At 41.1% G+C, this 22,654-nt stretch overlaps 1 protein-coding gene across 1 annotated transcript; it reads left to right on the plus strand.

The window, feature by feature from the left end:
• Positions 1 to 225: 225 nt before the first annotated feature.
• Positions 226 to 11,507, plus strand: LOC128198754 (uncharacterized). The gene is made up of 9 exons (XM_052885569.1): positions 226 to 260; positions 3,924 to 4,002; positions 4,857 to 5,092; positions 6,207 to 6,383; positions 6,481 to 9,237; positions 9,385 to 10,085; positions 10,559 to 10,654; positions 10,897 to 11,009; positions 11,334 to 11,507. The coding sequence occupies exons 1-9, from the start codon at positions 226 to 228 to the stop codon at positions 11,505 to 11,507; spliced, it is 4,368 nt and encodes a 1,455-aa protein (XP_052741529.1).
• The last annotated feature ends 11,147 nt before the right edge of the window (positions 11,508 to 22,654 follow it).

The following is a 22,654-nucleotide window of genomic DNA, read 5'->3' on the forward strand; positions in this document are numbered from 1 at the left end:
ACATCACTACAAAATGAACGCTACAACTCATATGCATACTTTTCTAAATGTTTTTAAAATTAAATTTGACAATGTGTTTGAGTTCAAGAATATTTTTTGTGACAGTCAATCATCAAATTCCTGTATTATATGATGATGATGTACGAGTCACAGAAACTTCGTTGGTATAAACTTTTTTTAATTTTATGATTATTTTATGTTTGCATGAATGTGTGCACATTGAAAATGGCTGACATCTTGCCTCTGATGCCAGAGAAAGGGTGAGTATTGTATTATGTGTATATTTTGTAATACTAAAATAATAAGATGTCAAGCTACACGATCTTGAACCGAACTGTGATGTTTTCGCTTCAGATTGTCGAATCTCTGACCATTCTCTCACTCTCTGACCAGCGAGGCATTTCAAATCTAATTCGTCCAATTTTAATTTGTTCAATTAAGCTAATTCGCAATTGTTTCAGTCGGCACTCGTACCATTTTGCGGTTTATCTAATTTGCATGTGGAGTGTGGACATATCGCAGTGGTCGGGGGTTAATTAGAATAAAAATTTTGTAACATTTTCATGAAACAGTTCTCGTATAACAATTTTAAATTAGCATATTTTGTTGTTTTATACCTTTTGAAGCGTGGCTCGTACTCGTAGATTAACTTTATCTATTGTGGAGTCTGTGATCGTTTCAAAGTTGTCACCTGATCCACGTCAGCCACGCCTAACTTGCTCCTACGCATTAAAATATTTTAGAAAAAGACGTCATTAATTAATTTATTATCTGTAACGGCGCAGTGTATTATACAAATTGTATAGCGGTGAGAACAGGCACTTTCTAGGCAAACGTTCCATCCTAGAGCTCATCATTGATTTCCATCAAGCATGATTGTAGTCAAGCGCAAGCCTGTAACCTTAAAAACAAAACAGAACAAAGAGCTCACGGCACTCAGAGGATCTTCAGCATCAGGCGGTGGGTTACCTGCTGTAGCCACATTTTGATGCTGACCATTTGAAGCAAGTCACTATTCTGTTCTGTACGTACCTACCAAGTGATTATATTTAGTTCTGATTAAACTAAATATAATCACTTGGTAGGTACGAGTGTATGATATATTATGACGTCCGACACAATATGTAGACATCTGTAAAAACATAATATACCTAAATATTTGTTCTAGTTCCGGCCTTCGAAGCCTCTATTTTGTCATTACAGATATGAAAAGGAATAGAATCTCAGCGGATTTGTATTTTAGTCCCCACATTTGCATACACAAGTCCCTCGAGGACAGGTTTATTAGATCGTGTAAGGCATACGTGGAAAAAGGAAAAATGAAAGCTCATAAAATGCTGAGCGTGGGGTCGGCGCGGCTGTCTGTCCGCGCGGCTAGTTGTTTGCTACAGCTTCAGCTGCACAATACATTACTCGTGAAGTTGAACAGTTAATCCAATACGATAATGTAGAGACAAACTTCACGTCACTTCGTACCACGTCGCCTCGCTCCGTTCGTTGTCGGATGTGCGCCCGAGTCAAAGGACACTGAGCGTTCCGAAATTCGAACACCAAGCGTGTAACTGCTAATTCTGTCTGGGGGACGATACTCCTTAAACACGTGATTTTTACGAAAAATAGCAAAAGTAATAGATAATAATGAGAAATAAACTCATTTTAAATAGAGGAGAGGAGTCTGCTTAGTTCTCGATTCCTTGCGACCATTGATTTTTACTAGCGCAGTGTTCAGCTTCCAGGAGACCCGCTGAATCAGTGGCATTTGTCTCACCCCTCACCCTCCCCTTCTACCCCCCAGCATGCAGGGAACATCTCGGGACTGCACGCAGCGCGACTTATATCTAAGTATTTTATTGCTTTTGTTTTTCATTTATATCCGTACGTTGCAAACGAGATTGTCTTTTATTGAAATTTACATACACCTATCTAGGAATCTATTTTACTAAGAATCTAGATAACCTACTTAATATCTGGAGTATCCCCAGGAGATGTCTAATCTACGATGTCACATTTCACAATGTTCCCAATTATGCTATAAGTAAAGCGGCTAGCGAAGCCTGTTGTTACTGCGGAGAAGAAGACTCACCTAACCACGCCATTTTTGAGTGCGTAGAGTTCGAAAATATAAGAAATAGAGCACACGGAAGTGATGAACCCCTATCAGAAAATAACTTGGTTCCGTACATGTTGGCAAGCGAGGGTGGGTGGAGAAAGGGCGCAGAGATGCTCCATTGTATTATAGGCAGACGGGTGCAAGATGAATGGGAGCGGCAACGAATGAACGATGCCTAAAAGACAACCCCTTCCCGAAGTAATGTTCACATCGGTACCGGGATGGAAGGGCGGTGAATGTAGGAGGTTTTAATCCGTAGGGCACCGTGTATCGGTGAAGTCGGGCTTCTTCATCCAGGCTATGTCCTGGATGTCATCCATGAGGATTTCCTCCTACAATAAAAAAAAAATGTTCCCTATTGTATCTATACTAATAAGTTTGTACAATTGTACGAGCATCTACTGAACTGATTTTGAGTTTTAGTTTACCAACAGAAAGGTATCATGTAAGGTCATTTGTGAGTGCCATAAGTATATTTAATTTCCGTATCCCACAGAAACGGGGAGTACGCGGGTGAAACCGCCGGGCGTCTCGTAGTTCAATGTGAATGACGTAATCTTTGCATTAATCAAATCTGAATATCCAGTAAATGTTCCGCTGACTCGCGCACGCTAGCGACAGTACGAAACGAACTTGTGGTCGTTATCTCGCGCCGCCAGCAGCCCCGCCGGCTTATCTCAGCGCAGCGGACAGTGGACAGCGCAGGACTCTACCACAGTAAATACATACTGACAGTATTCCAACTTCATACTAGAGGTCGGGGTGCGCTCGCGGTGCAGTCGGTCGCGACTGTGCCACAGTGACGATTTCACGAACGGACGAAGTATTGGTTTTTAACAATGACCGCGCGTTTTTTATTGAACATTTCCTATTCAATTCATAAAATATTTTATTTGTGTATCTAAAAAAAGTATATTTACAATCACAAAACTAAATATTGTTACACCAAGTTGGCAAATGTAATTAAATGCTGGCGGCGGGCAGCTCTACGAGTATACGAGACGTAGGTAGACGTACGAGATGTAGGTATTTATTTCAAAGATACGGCCGAGTTGGAATACTGTTTGTATGTATTTACTGTCACTCTACAGCTCCCGCCGTAGAACGAGCTCGGTCACGAGCTCGGTAACCGTATCGGAATTACACACTAAAGATATTTTCGAAATCCTTTCTTGCTTTTGAACGTTGGCGATGTTTTATCCGATCTTATTGAACTTTGAAGAGAACGGAAACCTCATCCTTCGTTCAATGCATGGAATTACACTCCCATCGTCGTGGAGGAATTGCTCTAGTTTGATAGAGCGTCTGCGATAGTAATGAAGCACTTTGTTTGGTTTGTTTGACAAAACTCGTCTGCCCTGCTAGAGCAGAGCTTCTCACTGACCATCTGCATCATCCGCCTCAAACAACTGCGACTATGAGTTTAAACTATTTCTCTTACTGGATGTATCACACGATGCAGTTAAAAAATGCTTTTAAACTTTCCATCTTGCCAGTTTTCTTCTTATGCACGTCCATATTCAGATGTCATCTATTCACGGTACACTTTGCGTTTGAGTCAAAGGATCAACATTGTGGGCACCAAATTACAACTCAATTGGTCCAGTAGATTCACGCGAGTAATCTTACAAGTGAACCCTAAAAAGTAAAAATATTAACAAACGAGTCTAGATTTTACATCATCATTCATTATTAGCTTTTAACGGGCCACTATACGGTCAGGCCTCTCTCCGTGTGGTGGGAGGATATGAGGCTTAGGTCCACCGCGCTGCTCCAGTGCGGGGTGTCGGGATTGATGTCAACATTCCCACAGCTCGCTGTGTGCGGACGTGCGCCGCGTGCTGCGCACCGTGTTCCGTCAGCCGGCGCACGCTGCGAGCGACGCCGCCGCGGTGAGTCAAACATCTGTTTCGTTGACAGAAAGGAGACCGACCACTTCGCTACACAAAAAGAAATACCGAAAAATATTTTATAATAAATCAAAGTCACCTAAAATAATCAGAAGCTGCAGTGACATCATCAACATTCGTCATTGCTCACTATGAGGTATTGAATGGACGTTTACTGCTGAACATGGGCCTCTTGCATAGTCTTCCAAATACTACAGTTTTCAGCCGCCAGCATCCAGCGGCTCCCTGCAATCCGTTTCATACGTGGGTGTTGCCGTTCTAAAACCTTGGGACCCCAACGTCCATTGGCTCTTTGAACTGTGCGCCCTCAGCCGGTCATCGTCGCTTCGGCTCCGCGGCTCGCAGAGCTGTGTCGGTGACTTTGGTTTTGCTGCAAATTCTGCAGAGAAACTGCAAGCATTGCTCGCTTTATCGCTCAATATTCATTCATCACTAACAACTCATACTCGGTTGAGCACGAGTCTCCTCTCAGAATGAGAGGCTTTAGGCTTAAAAATAAATGCAGATGCAATGCAGCACCACGCTGGCGCATTGCGGATTGGCAGACTTCACACACGCAGAGAATTAAGAAACTTCTCTACAGGCTTCCTTACGATGTTTTTACTTCGCCGTTTGAGACACGTGATATCTAATTGTTTAAAATGCACACGATTGAAAATTTAGAGGTCCATGCCTCGGACAGAATGCGGATTTACGCTTTCTGAATTGAAGGTAGAGGTCATTTCCACTGGGCTGTCACGGGTCTCACCGGTTCATCGCTCACTGAGAGACTTTGAGCCGTCTAACGAGGGCGTCAGAGTGTTAATAATAATGTGATGTGTCCATGGCTCCACTAGAGCGAGACCTCTGCCGCTGACGCGCTGCGGCGCCAGGAGCTGCGGCTGCTGCAGCAGCGCGCCGCCCGCCTCGCACGCCATCCGCCGCACCCGCACCGACTGCATCTCGCGCCCGCACCCGCGCCAGCGCCAGCGCCCGCCCGCCGCTCGCAGAGAGGACTCGCGCTGCTGACGAGGGCGGACTTGAAACCGCCCATTGAGCGGGAAGCGGCTGGTGAGGTTCCTGACTCTTTTTTGTAGGTACCTACGCTCTTCTTATACGCTGTAGACATTTATTGGTGAACTCTATTTTTACACTAGCGGACGGGCGCGACTTCGTTCACGTGACATAGTTCATTAATCCGCGGGATCCATAGACCTTTCCGGGATAAAAAGTAGCCTAAGTTCTGCTCCAGAATGCCATTTATTATACCAAAAAAATATCGGTTCAGTGGTTTAGCCGTGAAAGGTGACCGGCAGATATTATTGTTGTATAGACCCACGTGTACCTTTAGTTTTTTAGACCCTTTTCAAGGTTTTATCATATGTTTACAATTCGTACTAGGGTTCTGGTGGCGGCTCCTAGTAGTCCATTGTAGTTAGACCTACTATGTAGACCAGTTGTGGTCGGGTACCACAGTATTTGTTATAGAAGCACATTGTCGGTAGCACTTAACGCACAGAAATAACGGTTTCAAAGAAATGTGTTTATCATTCACGTTTCTTCCTTACGTGATAGATCTATCACAAGAAAATTAGAAGTAGGGACAAATGTCTTATTAAATATTCACTTATACAATCCATAAAAGTGATATATATTCCAAAAAACAAATTCTGAGAGAGTAAGAATGTTTGTACAAGTACAAAAATCATTATGTAATCTAATACCTTCATATCCTGTCGTGCAGCACACGAAGCGAATCCTCGTGATATATGTCTAAGATTTATGTGACACGTACATTAAAAGAAATGTATATTATCTCGTGGCGGAGATTACCGCCGTCTCCGCCTCGCGAATTACGCGATAAGCAGTAAATTACACCTAAACTGTTAATGATTTAGATTAAAAAAGCTTCCATTTACATAGACTTCAGAGCACTAGATAAAACATTAAGTCGATGTCGACCTGCGGGGAGGTCCAATCTATTGGTGTGTGCGGCGTCGGTGACGAGATGGAAGTTGGAGATTCGTCGGTGTGGTGTATTTTATTATTAATATTGGAAGGTAGTACAATAAAAGTCAGTATTGAATCAGCTAACGTGTGTTTCACTACATGGTGACAGCGGTGGGATTTATTTAATATAAAAGGCAAATAAGTTATAGTGTAAAGGTGTAAAATATCTTTAAAAGTATTAAATATACGAATCCCAGTGTGGAACACGCAAGACCTCCGGCAGAATTGACAGTAGAAGGTGGCCCGGCCGCGCGAGCTGACGCGTGGCGTACGTGGCGAAGACTGTTTCTCGTGTTTCTAAAAGCATCCGGAGTGGCGAAGGAGCCTGCTGACGTTCAGGCTAGCCTGCTGATCAATCTCATAGGCCCGGCAGGGTACGATGTGTACACTACGTTTAGTTATGTCAAAGACGAAAAAGAAGACGACATTGAGTGCTTATTGAAAAAATTCGATGAACATTTTGGTACGAAGCCGAAAAAAGCCGAAAAAGTTTTTCACGCGAAACCAAGACACATCAGAAACAATCGATCAGTACGTGACGTCACTGAGGCTACTCAGTCAACATTGTGAGTTCATGCAGCTGAGAGATAGTTTAATACGAGATCGAATCGTCTGTGGCATATCTAATACCACGGTACGTGACCGGCTGTTGCGCACGGATGATTTGACCTTGGCTAAAGCCGTACAGATTTGTGAGGCCGCTGAGATGTCCAAGGAAGAGGGTCGGCTCATCGAGGGTTCGACTGCCGAATCGTCCGTGGACGCGATTTGGAAGGAATCTGTTCGAGGTGGCGGTTCGCGAGGTCGAGGCGGCGGCAGGCGAGCGCTGCGCGGGCGCGGCGCGCGGTACGGCGCCAGGCCGGCCGGCTGCGCCGCGTGCGGGAGCCCGCGCTGCGCGGGAGATGTCGAGTGTCCAGCGCGAAGTGCTACCTGTTTTGTGTGTGAACGTGTGGGCCATTTTCATAAGTCAAAAAAGTGTTCAAGTCGTAAAGTGTTCGATGTAAATGTTGATAGCTCTGATGAAGAAGTGTTTTACATTAATATTATAAGCGAGGTTGCAAAGAACAGTTCGTGTAAGGAATGGTTTGAAACCTTTGTATGTAATGGTAAGCGAATTCAATTTAAATTGGACACCGGTTCTATGCTAAATGTTATAGCAAAAAGTGATTTTTTGAAGCTAGGATTTTCTTTAAAAATGTTAAAACCGTTCATAAAACGCGTACAATCTTTTACGGGCAATGATATACCGATATTAGGTGCGGGTGATTTGACATTGTCACACGAGAGTAAGCTGTATGATTTAACATTCGTTGTGGCTGATTTTAATTGTCAAAATATTCTTGGATTAAAAGGTTGCATCGCTTTGCACCTTATTAACAGAGTGAACGCGGTGTGTGTGTACGATAAATACAAAAGTAGATACCCAGAACTATTTAATGGTTTAGGAAAATTGCCTGGCCGTTATACTATTTCTATAAATGACAATATTGAACCGGTCATATGTCCGCCGCGTAAGATTCCTCTCGGGCTTCGCGATAAATTATATTCAGAGTTATGCAGATTGGAAAACATGGGTGTCATAAGAAAAGTGACCCACCCGACCGACTGGGTGAACGCCATAGTTGTAGTTGCTAAAAAGAACGGCGACATTCGATTGTGCTTAGATCCGCGACCTTTGAACCGTGCTATTCGTCGGGCGCATTATAGTTTACCGACGGTAACCGAGGTAGCTGTCAAGTTGCGCGACGCGAAATATTTCAGCGTTTTAGATGCGACGTCATCGTTCTGGATGATCGAATTGGATGATGCGAGTGCTGACCTTTGTACCTTCGGAACACCATCGCACGGTCGGTACCAATTTCTACGTCTACCGTTTGGAATTAACTGTGCATCGGAAGTTTTTCATGCGAAAATAAGACAGTATTTGGAAGATCTAGACGGCACCGACTCCTTTATTGATGATATTATAGTTTGGGGGCGTACGAGAGAAGAGCACGATATGAGACTTGAACGTTTATTGCAGCGATCAAACGAAATCGGTATAAAATATAATTATAATAAATGCAAGTTTTGTGTTCGCGAAATAGTGTTTTTAGGTCATAAATTTAATTGTAACGGAATGCAGCCTGATGATACTAAAATCAAAGCTATAATAAGCATGCCTGACCCGAGCGATAGGAAAGCTTTAGAAAGGTTTCTCGGGATGGTGAATTATTTATCAAAATTTATTCCGAACTATTCAGAATCCGTTGCGGTGTTAAGAGGTTTATTAAAAAAGGATACGGAGTGGGTATGGTATCCTAAGCACTCCGAAGCAATCGAAAACTTAAAAAAGAAATTGTCGTCAGCTCCCGTGCTGGCTTTATATTCGCTGGAATTGCCAGTGGTGGTGTCCGTTGATGCGAGCGCGCACGCGGTCGGCGCCGTGCTGCTGCAGGCGGGCCGGCCCGTGGAGTTTGCGTCGCTCACGCTCACCGACACGCAGGTGCGCTATGCGCAGATAGAAAAAGAGATGCTTGCGATCGTGTTTGCCGTCGAACGATTTCGCCAGTATTTATTTGGCAGACAAGGTATAGTCGTGCAGTCGGATCATAAACCTTTAGAGGCTTTGTGCAACAAACCGTTGGCGTCGGTGCCTTGTCGCTTACAGCGTATGATGATGCGCATACAGGGCTACGATTTGAAAGTCGTATACACGCCCGGCAAATTTATGTACATAGCCGACACGCTGTCGAGGGCGGCGTTGCCGGAGTTGTTGACCGATCGGCTGAGCACAGATGTTGAATCGCAGACGTGTTTTCTCATAGAAAACGCACACTTTAGTAATGAAAAATTAGAACTCATAAAAAAGCATATTGTGAGCGATGCTGAAAGTACATCCCTAATTTCATATATTATTAACGGTTGGCCGAAACATAAGAAAAATATAAATGATAATCTTCAACTATTTTGGCAACATAGAAATCTTTTGCAGTACGCGGACGGGTTGATTTTTAAAGACGATGTTCTATACATACCGAAAAGCTTACGTAAGTTAATGTTGGACAGAGTGCACGAGGGACATTTAGGTATAGACCGCTGCAAGCGGCGCGCGCGAGACGTGATGTTCTGGCCCGGCATGTCGCGCGACGTGGAGCGGGCCGTGCGGGGCTGTGCGGCGTGCGCGCAGCACGCGCCCCGCCCGCGCCCCGCGCCGCTGCGTCCACATTACGTGCCGGACATACCATGGCAAAAATTAGGCTCTGACATTTTTGAATATAAGAAAAAGTACTATATCATATTAGTCGATTATTTTTCGAATTACGTAGAAGTCGGAGCGATAAAAAATTTAAATAGTTTGTCAATTATAAAATTTTTAAAAGAGCAATTTTCTAGGCATGGCATTCCTTTGGAACTCATCTCTGATAACGCGACTGTTTATAGCTCACGCGAGTTTAAGAACTTCATGTGCGAGTGGGAAGTGCGTCACGTGACGTCGTCACCCCACTATCCGCAGTCCAACGGAAAAAGTGAACGCACAGTACAAACCGTAAAGCAGCTACTTAAAAAATGTATCGATTCCGGACAAGATTTTTATATTAGTCTACTTAACTATAGAACTACGCCGAGAGATGGGATAGACTCTCCGGCGCAGATTTTGATGGGTCGACGACTTAATACAAAATTACCAATTAATCAGAAATTATTGCGGGAAAATGTTAATAACGTTGCTAATCATAAATCAGTTTTGAGTCGACAAGAGGAGATGAAAAGGCGTTTCGATAAGCGCGCGAATCCGCTTAGGGATTTGGCAGTCGGAGAGAAGGTTACCCTTGCGGACGGCACCGGTCGCAAGCCGGTCTCGGTAGTTGCGCGCGCGCCGGAGCCGCGCTCCTACCTCGTGCGCGACCACCGCGGGAAAGTGTGCAGGCGAACGAGGAGACACTTGATAGCTCGCACGGCTCCGGCCAGTAATGACAATGTCACGTCACAGGCATCTAGTACTTACGGTGACGCAGTGACAGATGCTGAGGATGATAACAATGATGTTGAATTTCATTCACCTCAAAAGATCACTAGCGGTAGTCCCATACCCGGTAAAGATGTCGATCAAACGACAAAAAGAAAAGCAAAAATGGTAGCTAAAGAAAAAATCAAAAATCTTAACTAAGATGATTTAGTCTTTTATCTCATATTGATTTTTATTAATCTTCCATAAAGTTGTGAAAGAAAATGTGTGTTTATTACATAAGTTAAGTTTATAAATTAAAAAAAAAAAAAATAAAATAAAATAAAAAAAAAAAAAAAAAAAAAATGTTGTAAAAGAATAGTAATGTTTTAAACTAACCACCTAAATCTTGTGTGCTACTTTATATACATTGTTTTATTGTGTAACTAACCGTTTGTTATATTAGACTGATAAGTAAAAAGCTTGTTTTTGTAAGAAGAGAGATGTGGTGTATTTTATTATTAATATTGGAAGGTAGTACAATAAAAGTCAGTATTGAATCAGCTATTGTGTTTCACTACAGTCGGTTAAAGTCCGACCTAACGCGCTTTTCTGTGCAAGGAAAATCCACCAGGGTTTTCCCACATTCTGATACTGTTATTAAGATGTATCAGGCTAACTTAAGCAAGGCCATCTCGGTGGAAGTCTTCCACCGAGGTAATAATAAATGGTGATATGTTATTACCTCAATTTTGTTTGCGTTTTGTATCATTGTATTTCATAAATAATATTATTGAAAACTAGCGGACGCCCGCGTCGTCGCTTCGTCCGTTTGAATTTCAGTTCAGCATGAATCCCGTGGGAACTGTCTCGGACTTTCTTTTCAACTTTATAATATAAGTATAGATAGATAAAAAGAGTGAAAATAAATGAGACACAAAGAAAGTTGATATTCGCAGGTGACAAGTGTCTCTGGGTGCAGAACATTCTGAACAGGAGCTCTGGCTCACTCTGCGACCCCCCGCCGCCCCCGCCGCCCCCGCCACCTGCGAAGGGGGCTTTCCTGCTGTCGGTCACGGACCTGCTGCGGACAGACCTGCTGCGGACAGACCTGCTGCGGACAGACCTTCGACAAAACCGGTCTGAAGCATTTAAGAAGTACAATTTTTGACTGTCAATCAGGGTTTTTTAAGCAAAGCTTACTTCACCTAATATTTGATCCAATAGATGAATAGATCTAGTGTAAAATGTTTGAAATACAAAGATAAATAAATTTGCTTAATCCTATGAAAGTACTCGATGCTATTTTTATTTTTTGTTAAAACACAGTACTCTGGTAAATTAGGTGATAAGTATTTGTTAATTGAATCGAACAAATGATATCCAACACCCACAGACTCGTACACCGGACCGCGTTGTGTCCCGCACGGACCGCGTTGTGTCCCGCACGGACCGCGTTGTGTCCCGCACGGGCCGCGTTGTGTCCCGCACGGACCGCGTTGTGTCCCGCACGGGCCGCGTTGTGTCCCGCACAGACCGCGTTGTGATCCTTTCGCTGAGTGCTTGTTGACTTCTATTGACTATTTTTGTTGCTCCGTCAATTGTTGCGTTTTAAAATATATGCAAATAAATTACAATAAAGTTTAATGGTAAGTAATATTTATTCAGTCAACAAGAGACGCGCCGTAAATACAATAATTTATCCAAGAAGCTTAAACCGTCCGCTCGTTCATATTAATTACATTAATTAATTAATTGAAACGCTCCGTCGATAATTGGACTAATTGATTGTTCCTGTACTACGGTTATAAAACAACATCAAATTAAAATTAAATGTCTGAACTTAACAAGTTATTCGTTTCATTCGGTCATAATTCAAGAAGTGTTTTATCGGCTACTACTTATACCTAATGTAAATTATTATTTTATGTTGATCGACTAAATGAAGTAGGAAAGTGTGCTAAATAAAATAAACAAATGAATGAATGAATGAATGAAATATACTTTATTGTACACCAAAAATAATAATAACAGGCAACTAATAGTATTTGTTTTATGGTAGGCACCGATCACGTTATTCTGTAGCGTTCTTTTCATAACCCGATAATGTTCTTTTTTAGTTCATTTCGAATTCTTCTTTATCTCTTTCTATCTATAGTATCGTGTTAGACAGTGAGAGAGAGAGAGTCGAATACAAGACTCATAATATTATCGATATAAAAAATATTGTTATGGAATATCGGTGCAGTTAATCAAGATGTCATACACAGTACCGACTGCATCGCGGTCCAGTGGTTGTCTAGCATGGGATCACGTAGCGCCGAGGTTGAGGTTTGAGCCGGGCCACGCCGGGCTACGGAAATTGAGCTTAATTGATGAGAAAAGAATTATCCAGCCCGTACTTGGAAAATCGGTGGTGTTATAACTTGAAGAGCAAACGTAATACCGTGACGTCATTATCATTGAAGTTTGACAGTATTCAGCCGAGCCGCAGGTCTGCACGTTGTTGTGTGTCGAGATACATAATACAGGCGGCAGGCCCTGTAGGAGGCGCTATTAAAATATGACGATAATAATGAGACTTCAATTTGTAAATGAAAGCCTCGTTTCGCGTAATTAGTATAAGGTTTCTAGTGGGTGTTCAGGGAGCAAACTGGTATTGTTACCACTTTACTACTATTGCGCTTTTACATCTCACTGAACACTCCCCCTCCCCCCGACGCCTCGGCCCGCCGCCGCCCGCGGATAATTTTATTTGAGAGTAGGTGGTCTAATGACCGGTTCTCGCAATTATGGTCAATTTAAATCGTGCAGCTTTCGTAATAAAAGTGATTTTTGCATTAATGCAGCTCGTTGCGGGACTCGGTCATTGCATTTACTGCTAACTCTTTTATGCTCGTCTTCTTTAGCGCTGTGGTACTGTGGGCGCTGCTTCATAACGAGAGGTTGTAGGTTCGATATACCAGTTTGAGTCATTTAAACATTTATTTTTGCTAATTTAACTCTTTCAAGGTTCCGGTAGTCTTCGAAAGAAACTTGTTAGAATACATGGAGTTTAGACCTACCACGCCCTTCAAATCCGGACTGATGGGATTAGGGTTACGGTGTTTAGGTGTGAAATGGTCGCTATCAGATGATAATGAGTGGGGTGTACGAGCTCTCCGTGCACGGAGATATAACACCGTAAGTTTCTCAACTGCGCCAGCCAGGAGTCGAACCCAGTAGCTGGTCCAATGATTCGTGCACGAATGTGTTTAGGACACAAGAATTACTTAGCTCCTTTTTTTCTTTCTATTGTACTCAATTTCTTATTCAATATACAGGAAAGCGTGCCCACTCTTTTACCGCAGAATAGATTCCACTCGTGTGAAACGTGTCACATGAAACGTGGCCGGACGCAAACAAAACGAAAAGAGATTTCACAGTACGTGACGCCTCGCTCGCTGAAATCGAGAGGATGCATTGCCAGTTAGACTGGCACTCGCTCTGATACTGACTCACTGACAAAATACATGTTCGGAACGAGGTAAATCGTATATAGAAAAGATTCTTGAAATTGTCATCGTCGTACCAGCCAAACAGCTCTCGACATGGCAGCAGGCAGCAGGCAACAAGCTTGCTCTCCGTGTGGGAGAGAGAATTCACTGCTTCAATAAAGATTACTTTAATAAATACCTACAGATTTATGTATAAGTAATTTTTTTAGACGCAGCTATTTTTGGTAATTTTAATTAATTTTCTAATTACAGAAGGTTTCAAAGCTTGTAACTCCACCGAGGTTGTGTAAAGGATTACACTCTTTGAGCATCCACTTAGGGATTTTAATTTGTTTCGCCGGTAGACGGTAGACGGTAGAGACATTCCAGACATGAGTGGAGCGGTAATGTGTACATACCTATTATTTTGTTCAGATGTTGAAAAATGTTTCTTTTATGGCGTTAATAGGTTCCCAACGAATTCTTAATTAATTTGTTTGTCGTGTAAGACTGAAAAGGATTATCGAAGGATCGCATTCAGAAGAAGCGAAAAATTCTGAAATTGTAGCACACTGCACAACCAAGCCATTATTCGAAAGTGTAAATGCGATTAGAATTAGCTTCGTGAGGGATTTAAGTATGGTCTTCAACGCGAAAGATGTAACGGGCCTTCACTAGTTTAATAATAATAAATCGCCAAATGTATTGTGCAATGGGATAAGCAAATGTTTTGTTCAAAAGTTTTTCAAATTCATTTAATTCAGTTTTTTAATTTTAATTCATTCGCAGGCTACATATATCCTCGTAGTCTAACGGTATAAAGAAAATTTCGTTAGAAGTTAGTGAAGTGAAAGCAAGTTCCGGTGCAAACGTATAACTAATGAATAAATAATTGATTACTATCCAACTTTTGCCGCCTTCACGTCCAACATCGCTGGCGACCCTGTTTGACGGACTCTTTAATAATATAGTGAAGCCTCAGTAGATTTAGAGCGCGGGCACAGCACACGATGCGTTGCGGCGGCGATGCGGCGCCGGAGCGGTGTCGCTGCGTCTTACATACACATATCTGTGGCATGGCACACGATGCGCTCCGGCGCCGCACCGGACCGCAACCACCGAGACGAGGCGGGGAGGGGTGAATGCGTTGCGACGTCGGAGCGGCACCGCTCAGTTGTTTATGCGTCCCAACATTACTTTATTAACAGACTGTCCAACGCTGCTACAGCGCAGCTGCGACCACCACTCGTGTGCCCCGCTCTAACGGTTTTCACGCAACAGACGGAAACGTCCTAGGTTCAGTTCTCATCCAGTGTAGAGGTGTCTCCAAGTACGTGCTGTGGAAATATTCCTGATAATACTCATTGCGTTTTTGTTGTTGTACCTATACTAGCGGAGGCCGTTCTCGGCGGAATGCGGGGATAGAATGTAGAGTATACTTCTCGCTCGTAATATAGCCTTCCGTTAATGAAAGGTTTTTTTATAATCAAGTAAGTGGTTTAGGTGTGAAAGCGTTACAAACTCACATTCGGTTTTACAAAATTAGGATAAGTAGATACTTTGTGGATTATCCGTACTTAGTACATAATTAACACAGAATATTTATTCAATATTATGATTATAATTTTAAAATCTTAAAAGCTTTTGATTTAGATATCTGCTGTGAATTATTTATGTTTATTATTACCCAAATTCGCTATAAAGAATTAATATTAATGTCGAATTTGAATGTGAAAGGAATTGTACTAAGAATTAGAGACTTTAGAAGTCTGTTCAAAAGAAATTCAATTAAAAGCTCCACGCACAATGCGCAGTTTGAACGGTACAATTAATAACGAGTATTTCAATTAAGACTTCAATCACACTTGAATAACTTTAAACGAGCGGCAGAGGGCTCGGCGGGCACAGGGCACGGGGCACGGGGCACGGGGCACGGGGCACGGGGCACGGCAGGGCACTAATTACAAGCTCCACAGTATGCACTGATTGCTGATTGGCGATTCTATTCAATATTTCTGTGTAATTAAAACGCTGCCGAGTTGTGATTTTGCAATTATTTTGGCAAAGTTCTTTTATTAGCGGCGGCGCCAGAGTTAGGGCGTGACCACACGTGACGGGTCACAGCTGGCGATTGTTTGCTTACTTGTAGAGCTGTGTCAGAGCAAAGATGTGTGACGTAGCTGCTATTTAGCTATTTTGTGCAAGGATGCAAGTATCTTGTTTGCCGCGAGTGCATGTGTTGAATACGGCGCCAGCTAACATACTAACATTGAACCACGAGGGAAGAAAATGGTTTAAAAATAAAACGCTTAGCATCAGGCGGGATGCATCTACAAGCATTTATACAAGAGATAAATAACTTGCGGCTATGCGCGACACTCACTGTCACGAATAAATACTGTACTGTACTGTAAATAGGTAAATGATGAGGTAACTTACTAATGATGTGGTTCGGTAGCAAGTCCACGACTAATTGCGAGTTGAATTAACGATAAATTATGATGGAGATGAAAATGAAATTGAGCTCATTTTGAGGTCATTAATTTAAGAATAATGGTGTATTGTTGTGCGTAGAGAAATGATAAATTTCTAAATTAAATACATAAAATATATAAAATGTGGTACCGATCGTCGATATCTGATAATTAGATTTCTAAAACCTCCTCAAAACATAATAACATGATAAGACTCGTTAATAATTGTTTTTATTTTGTGTATTTTATGAGCTAATCATAAATTACATTGAAGTAACTAGAAGCATAGATAAGCTAACAACGTGGTCCTGGACTTCGCAGTGAGCAGTCACACCCATCACCGGCCGCGACGTGCGGATCTCCCGCAGTGCGATGAGGACGTCAGCTTACTGTTCTGAACAGCTACTGCTGTTACACTTACCTTCAGTTACTAAATGGATATACACGAAATGTATGCTACTACTAGCTATTGTTAGTGATCTTTAAATCACGTGATATTGTTAAAGTATTTTTTTTTATTATTTACAAGTTAGCCCTTGACTACAATCTCACCTGATAGTAAGTGATGGTGCAATGTAAAATGGAAGCGGGCTAACTTGTTAGGATGGACGAAAATCCACACCCCTTTCTGTTACTACACGACATCGTACCGGAACGCTATATCACTTAGTGTTACGTTAGGTGGCTACATAGGCTAAAGTTAGTGAATAGGCCAACTGGAGGCGAGGCTTGATCGCATTATAACGACATCGAGCTGTTTGCTAACGAAACTATTGAGTCAACTCGAGCGCTCTACGTGCGACTCTGTGAGATCCGTCCCTGTCCACCGGAGGTACCGACTGTGAGCGGACGTTGGCTTGGGCGGACCCCGCAGGCTGCACACAGTGCCGGACTAAACTCCGCTGGATGCGTAAATAATGTGCGACAGAATCGTATGGAACCTGCAAGGCCGACAAAATTCGATACCGCACTCGGAGGTAAAGAAAAAAATTAAAAATTTAATAAAAAAATACAATCGATTTTAAAACCTAACAACGTACCCACTAAACTAAAAAGCAAAAAACAACATCATAATATTATTGTTCTACCTGCTTATCTGTTTGATTATTTTGATCGTATTCATTTAAGCCGTTTCTGAGAGAACCACATTTCAATATTCATGGCTTGAATTAAAACATCATCGGATTAGCACCGTCTTCAAACTTATTAGCAGGTAAAATAATAATATTATGTAATATAATAATAACAAAAAATGGGTTGTGATGTATTGTACTACGTACGATAAAGTTATACAAGTGCGTCGACTGATGATGATTCATGATTCTACGGATATTATCCACCGTAAAATTTGAAATGGCTATTGTGATTTATTCATTTCGCGTTTAATCACCAGAGCTTTAGGACAGTCTTAACAAAATGGGTTCCAGCCATTTTGTTAATCTAAAGCTACAATATTTTGAAGCTTCGGCTTTCTTGAATAATTAATTCATTACGACTTACAACATTATTATTATTGCTAATAGTGTCACGCTTGTGTTGTTTTACTACAACAATAATTTAAAAAGAAATTGAAAGATAACTTCTGAGCCCAGTACTTACTTTAATCATGCCACTACGTAAATTATATTTTTGTCAGGTCAAATCAGAAGTTTGATAATGATGTTCAAGTAAATATCAGGCAAAAGGAAGGGCAAATTCTCTACAAGGTGGGGTTTGGCGGTCAGGACTCCGGAGAGTCCCTAAAAGCCGTATGTATTCTGTTTTCATTTTGTGTTCATATTCATCGTTCATTGTATCAACTGCAGCTCAAACTCAAAGCTAGCAATAATCATCTGAATGGGCGGCCGTGTTAGACCGGCTCGGCCGCGCGCCGGCTTACCCCGTAGAGACGGTCCTCCCGACTGTACTACGCGAGAGCTCCTATTTATATCGCAAACCGTTAAACATTTCGTTAGCGTGATGTAGAACTTTCGTTAATATCTTCTAAACTATTGAACTTATTTGAATTTTTATTGTTGTTATGTGTTTGTACAGTCCTATGTAATTAAATATATACGTAATTAAATATATATGTAATTAAATTAAAAATCTACTTATAATAAAACTAGTCGAATTCTGTACATTTATTAGTTTTTTTTTGGATGAAAGAAAGGCTTAGAAAAAGGAATCTATTCACTCACGTCAATTTGTTGAATGACTTATCATTAGAACCAAGTGACTGGAAAAACCACCTAAGAATGGATGTAACTATATTTCAAGCTTTTGAAACTTGTAACTCCAACTGCTAAACCAGGATACTAATTATGAAAGAAGCTCTTAGCCCTCGTGAGAGATTGTCGTCTGGGAATTTTTATTCCAGAGACATGCAAAGCAATACTCGAACTGAAGCCTTGGAATGACGATCGCGCATTGACGGTCAGTTTGGCATGGCGCGTCGCTTGGATTTATAGAAATAACGGAAAGTGCCGCAGTAACATAAAGTTTGGACTGATCATCTGTGGTCGGTCGGCTTAAGAAGTCGCGCTATTGGAACTAAGCCTTTTTACACAACCAATTAAAAATATGATAATTTCTTTGCGCAACCAAACTACACTCCACTTCACTTCACTCGGGTGTCTATGACAGTAGTTTAATAATAAGATAACTACTAAAGTTAGTTATAAGAAAGAAGCACGTATTTTTATTTTAGGAACGAAAACCAAGCATGGATCTGACCTGAGAACAACTGCCGAATAATTTGTTTTATTAACCCCCGACGCAAAAAGATGAATATTATAAGCTTGACGTCTGTCTGTTTGTCTGTGGCACCATAGCTACCCAATGGAAGAACCAATTTCAATTAAGTTTTTTTTTGTATGCGAGTATTCTTAGACATGTTTGATGAAAATCGGTTGAGCCATTTAAAAGTTCTGGGGGTTAAAATTGGGGAAAAATAACCGAATGTCTGCAAATATACTCGAGTGGGGTCTCGAATGAAAGCGCACTGAAAGAAAACATTGATGACTTGATCGAGAGAGTACAATAATAATTTAATGATAATTTAATTTATACAGTTAAATTATCTACAAAAAATAAGACGGTCTTGTCTATAACTTTTAAGGACTATCTTCAGTATCGTAGCATGTTGTAGCACACTCGTAGTACATATTTAGCATGACCGTAGCAGTTAGGTCTACACAGAGCTTAAAGTTTAAACAAACTGAGAAGATAAATACGTCCGTTTGAGTGATATTAACCTATATACAGTCTGTTTATTAATTCCGTGGAATATGTCATTTCTATTTCCGGTTCCATACTTAATTATTGTCACAAACCTTCTGCATATTTGTTTCATCAAACTAAACTAATTAAATAATAATTTTAAATAGTTCAAAAAACTAAAAACGCGCTTTTAGCACGCACTAAAAATTACAAATATTGGATTTAAGTTTCGTGACTATTTTTTTCATATTCCTGACAGCAAACCCTTTTATTTGATATACGTATCATGCAGGTACCTCCCTACATATAATTACATATATTTATCCATATATTTTTTTTAAATACTCGGGTCTTTAAATTAAATGAGGGGTCTTTTACTAATAATTTTCGATTTAGATATTCGTTTGTAATATAATTAGGCTTTTAAGAGCTAATTTTTGTTAGAGTCAAGTGTCCCCACCTCTACCGGCTAAACAGTTGTTTGTGAATATGGTTAAAATCATGAAAGTAGGATATAATAAAATTACAAGGAAAACTATAATAGCTAAAGAGTTACTAGTACGAATCATTTGTATAGAAAAGTGTTGTTTTTAGACTCTTTTAGTTTGTAATTTTCATGTTACACAAACCTCACAATAACAAATACATAACACAAAGAATCATTGAAATTGGTGCACTCGTTCCAAAGATATGGGCGTGCGGTCATTCCGTAGATCCATTTGATTTATGTACAGATCAGAAAGTTGTAAAGAGAGTTCAACACGAGCCAACGGATTTTAATGTAAATTTCAAAGAGTTTAACTCAAATCGTGTTCGCTTCGCTTCGTTTCAATATCTTCAGAAGATATGAATCCGATGTCGTTGCCAAGACTCGCGAGTTCATTTGGCTTTCACTGTTCGAAGTTATTAGATCTCTTGTGGAGCCAAATTCTTCCCGAGTTCCGATCTGTGCCACACACTCGTATCACTCGGCTTGTCCCGAGTGTGTATGTTGCCAAGGTGAATCAGACTAATCGTTGTGGTGCAGCTAATGCAAGATGTTAGTTGACAATACGGCTTAGCCACGAGCACTCGGTTGACTAAATGACCACTTGGCGCATATCTGCCGATGACACGAGATGCATGCCGCGCCATACGCGCGGATTAATGTTCCGTCGCTCCATCGTTCATCCGAGCGTTCCATCGCTCCATGAATATTCATCTCCGCTCCGATTAAAGCTAATCCCTCTCCCCGACGCGACAGCCGGGGCTAATCTCTCCTCCGTCGGCTTCAGATGAATATATTATTTAAACGGTTTACATTCTTGTATTACAATGAAATTAATTTTAGCTGCGGCGAGAGGTACGATGGCGAAGGAATGCGTACATATTACTACACAGGGTCTTATTGAGTAATACGTTTTTATGTTTGAGACTGGTGTGGAGGATATATGTTACGTCCCGTTTCGTTCATGCAGCATACAACGCCGCCGCAATAAAACGCACGTAAACACATTGAGAGTTGCTTTGGTCGTTCCTTTCGTAACAGTTGAGTTACTTACTATTCATCATTATCATTATCAACTCATATTTTAAGAAATAAATATTACAATAATTAGTAACTTTAACTTATACTTGGAGTTAACGATTCTTGTCATCCCGTCTTATTTTCAAAAGGAAGCCGATCGCGTCCATGAATCGCTGTCAGTAATGCTTTTGCATTCTAGTTCCAATAATATAATATTCATTGTAAACTATCTAGTATAATAAATAACTTCATCACAATAGGCGGGAGCGAGGCGTGCGTCGACAAAAAGCGGCCGAAATTTTTGTTATGTGAATACAGCACTTTGTCGGAGGTTGTGTGGGCGCTTCCGCCTACTTTTATTACAAGGGAACGGTTTCCAACTTATCCCAACTTCATTAATTTCGTTTGAGTAGGTTTTAACTACAAGTAGCTGACTTCCGTCACAGTTATAACTTTTGTAGTTTTCCGAACATATAGTTGTGACTGCGGCCTGAGACGAGTGACACACGCTGAGACGAGTTTTAACACTAGTGTGTACTGTGGTGTTACATACTTAATCATGAGTGATTAGTATTTACGAGTAAACTAACAAAAAAGTCTGTTTAAAAACGTAAAGGTTAACAATAATTATTTTATATATTACTTGTATCAAGAGTTACTGTAGAGAAGGGGTTTGTGTGCGGTGAATGAATGGACTCCGAATATTAAATATTAATTCGTACTCACTGACACTGACGACTATGCACAATGTTGTACTTTACATGTAGGTAGGTTCGTGGCTAGTAAGCTGTAGCACATTGGTCAGTTGTTGCCCATTTCTGTTTTATGTTCATTATAATTAGTTCTTAGCTAGCTGATTCATTATTTTGCTCTTTATTAACAACCTCTTAAAATAAACAACAAATAAATTGACAAAATGTCTTCTACTATCTATATTCACCAGTGAGCGCCGGATATCATTAGTGACATAGAATCTCAATTTCGAATAATATGTCAACTAGCATACGACAAAGATAGTGTATAAGCCTGCAGCTGTGTCCATGTGCAATTGTGATACAGAAGCACTTTCGCAATGACGAACAACGAGTGCCGTGCTCGTGTTGTGTGGTGACGCGTCGTGCTGTGACGTAAGCTACTCCTCTCACTGGGCGCTTATATCGCAGGATTTATATCAAAAGCTCCGGCTACAAATGAAACAACTCAGTGGACGAGGCTAAAACAAATACGCGATAAGCACAAAACAAAATTACAATGTTGGCTCGCTCGCTGTATCACGCACAGGGATTAGGGATCGGTCGCTGAACACGAATTTAATATTCGGTTTGAAAATTCCATCCCCAGCACTCAGGTGATAAATAATTAATGATATCAATAAATTATAAATCAATACATCCGCGCGAGTGCGCCTCCAGCCCTCCACTCTCGCAGCACGGTCACTGTACGCCGTTTGCCGTTGACGTCGTGGTGACTAATATATTTACGAATAATAATAATTGTTGTGTCGTAATAAATGACCTTATACTGCTCACGACTCCCTGGTAGTATTACAATCTTAAAATATTATTATTGAACGCTTGTATATAATACTAGCTGACGTCGCGCGGTTTCACCCGCGTGGTTCTCGTTCCCGTAGGAGTACGGGGATAATATATAGCCTTCCTCGATAAATGGACTATCTAACACTGAAAGAATTTTTCAAATCGGACCAGTAGTTCCTGAGATTAGCGCGTTGAATCAAACAAACAAACAAATAAACAAACAAACAAACTCTTCAGCTTTATTATATTAGTATTCTAGATTCTTCATTGAATCTCTCAGTAAAGCTGGCCTATCTTTGAGTACAATAGACATAACACGAAATTGACCAACTAACTCTTGTTAGTAAATCTTCGGTCACGTTATTTCGTAATCACTATTTATTTAATGCTATCTGATCAACATTGAGTCTATAAATGTCATCCCGAGGCTACCTACCTCGTGATACCTTTCGTGAAGATCATAGAGCAAATCTTAAGTATGAGTGACAGGAGTGCCAAGTTGATATTGCGAACTCGGTAGT

Source organism: Bicyclus anynana, chromosome 14 (assembly GCF_947172395.1).
Source record: "Bicyclus anynana chromosome 14, ilBicAnyn1.1, whole genome shotgun sequence".
NCBI classification, from domain to species: Eukaryota; Metazoa; Arthropoda; class Insecta; order Lepidoptera; family Nymphalidae; genus Bicyclus; species Bicyclus anynana.

What these genes read in the sequence shown, in the direction of transcription:
- LOC128198754 (XM_052885569.1), top strand. Translation starts at nt 226, where the DNA reads ATGGCTGACATCTTGCCTCTGATGCCAGAGAAAGG. An exon ending in CCTCTGATGCCAGAGAAAGG is followed by an intron (nt 261 to 3,923) that starts GTGAGTATTGTA and finishes ACATTCCCACAG; the next exon opens with CTCGCTGTGTGCGGACGTGC. An exon ending in GAGGTTCCTGACTCTTTTTT is followed by an intron (nt 5,093 to 6,206) that starts GTAGGTACCTAC and finishes TACGAATCCCAG; the next exon opens with TGTGGAACACGCAAGACCTC.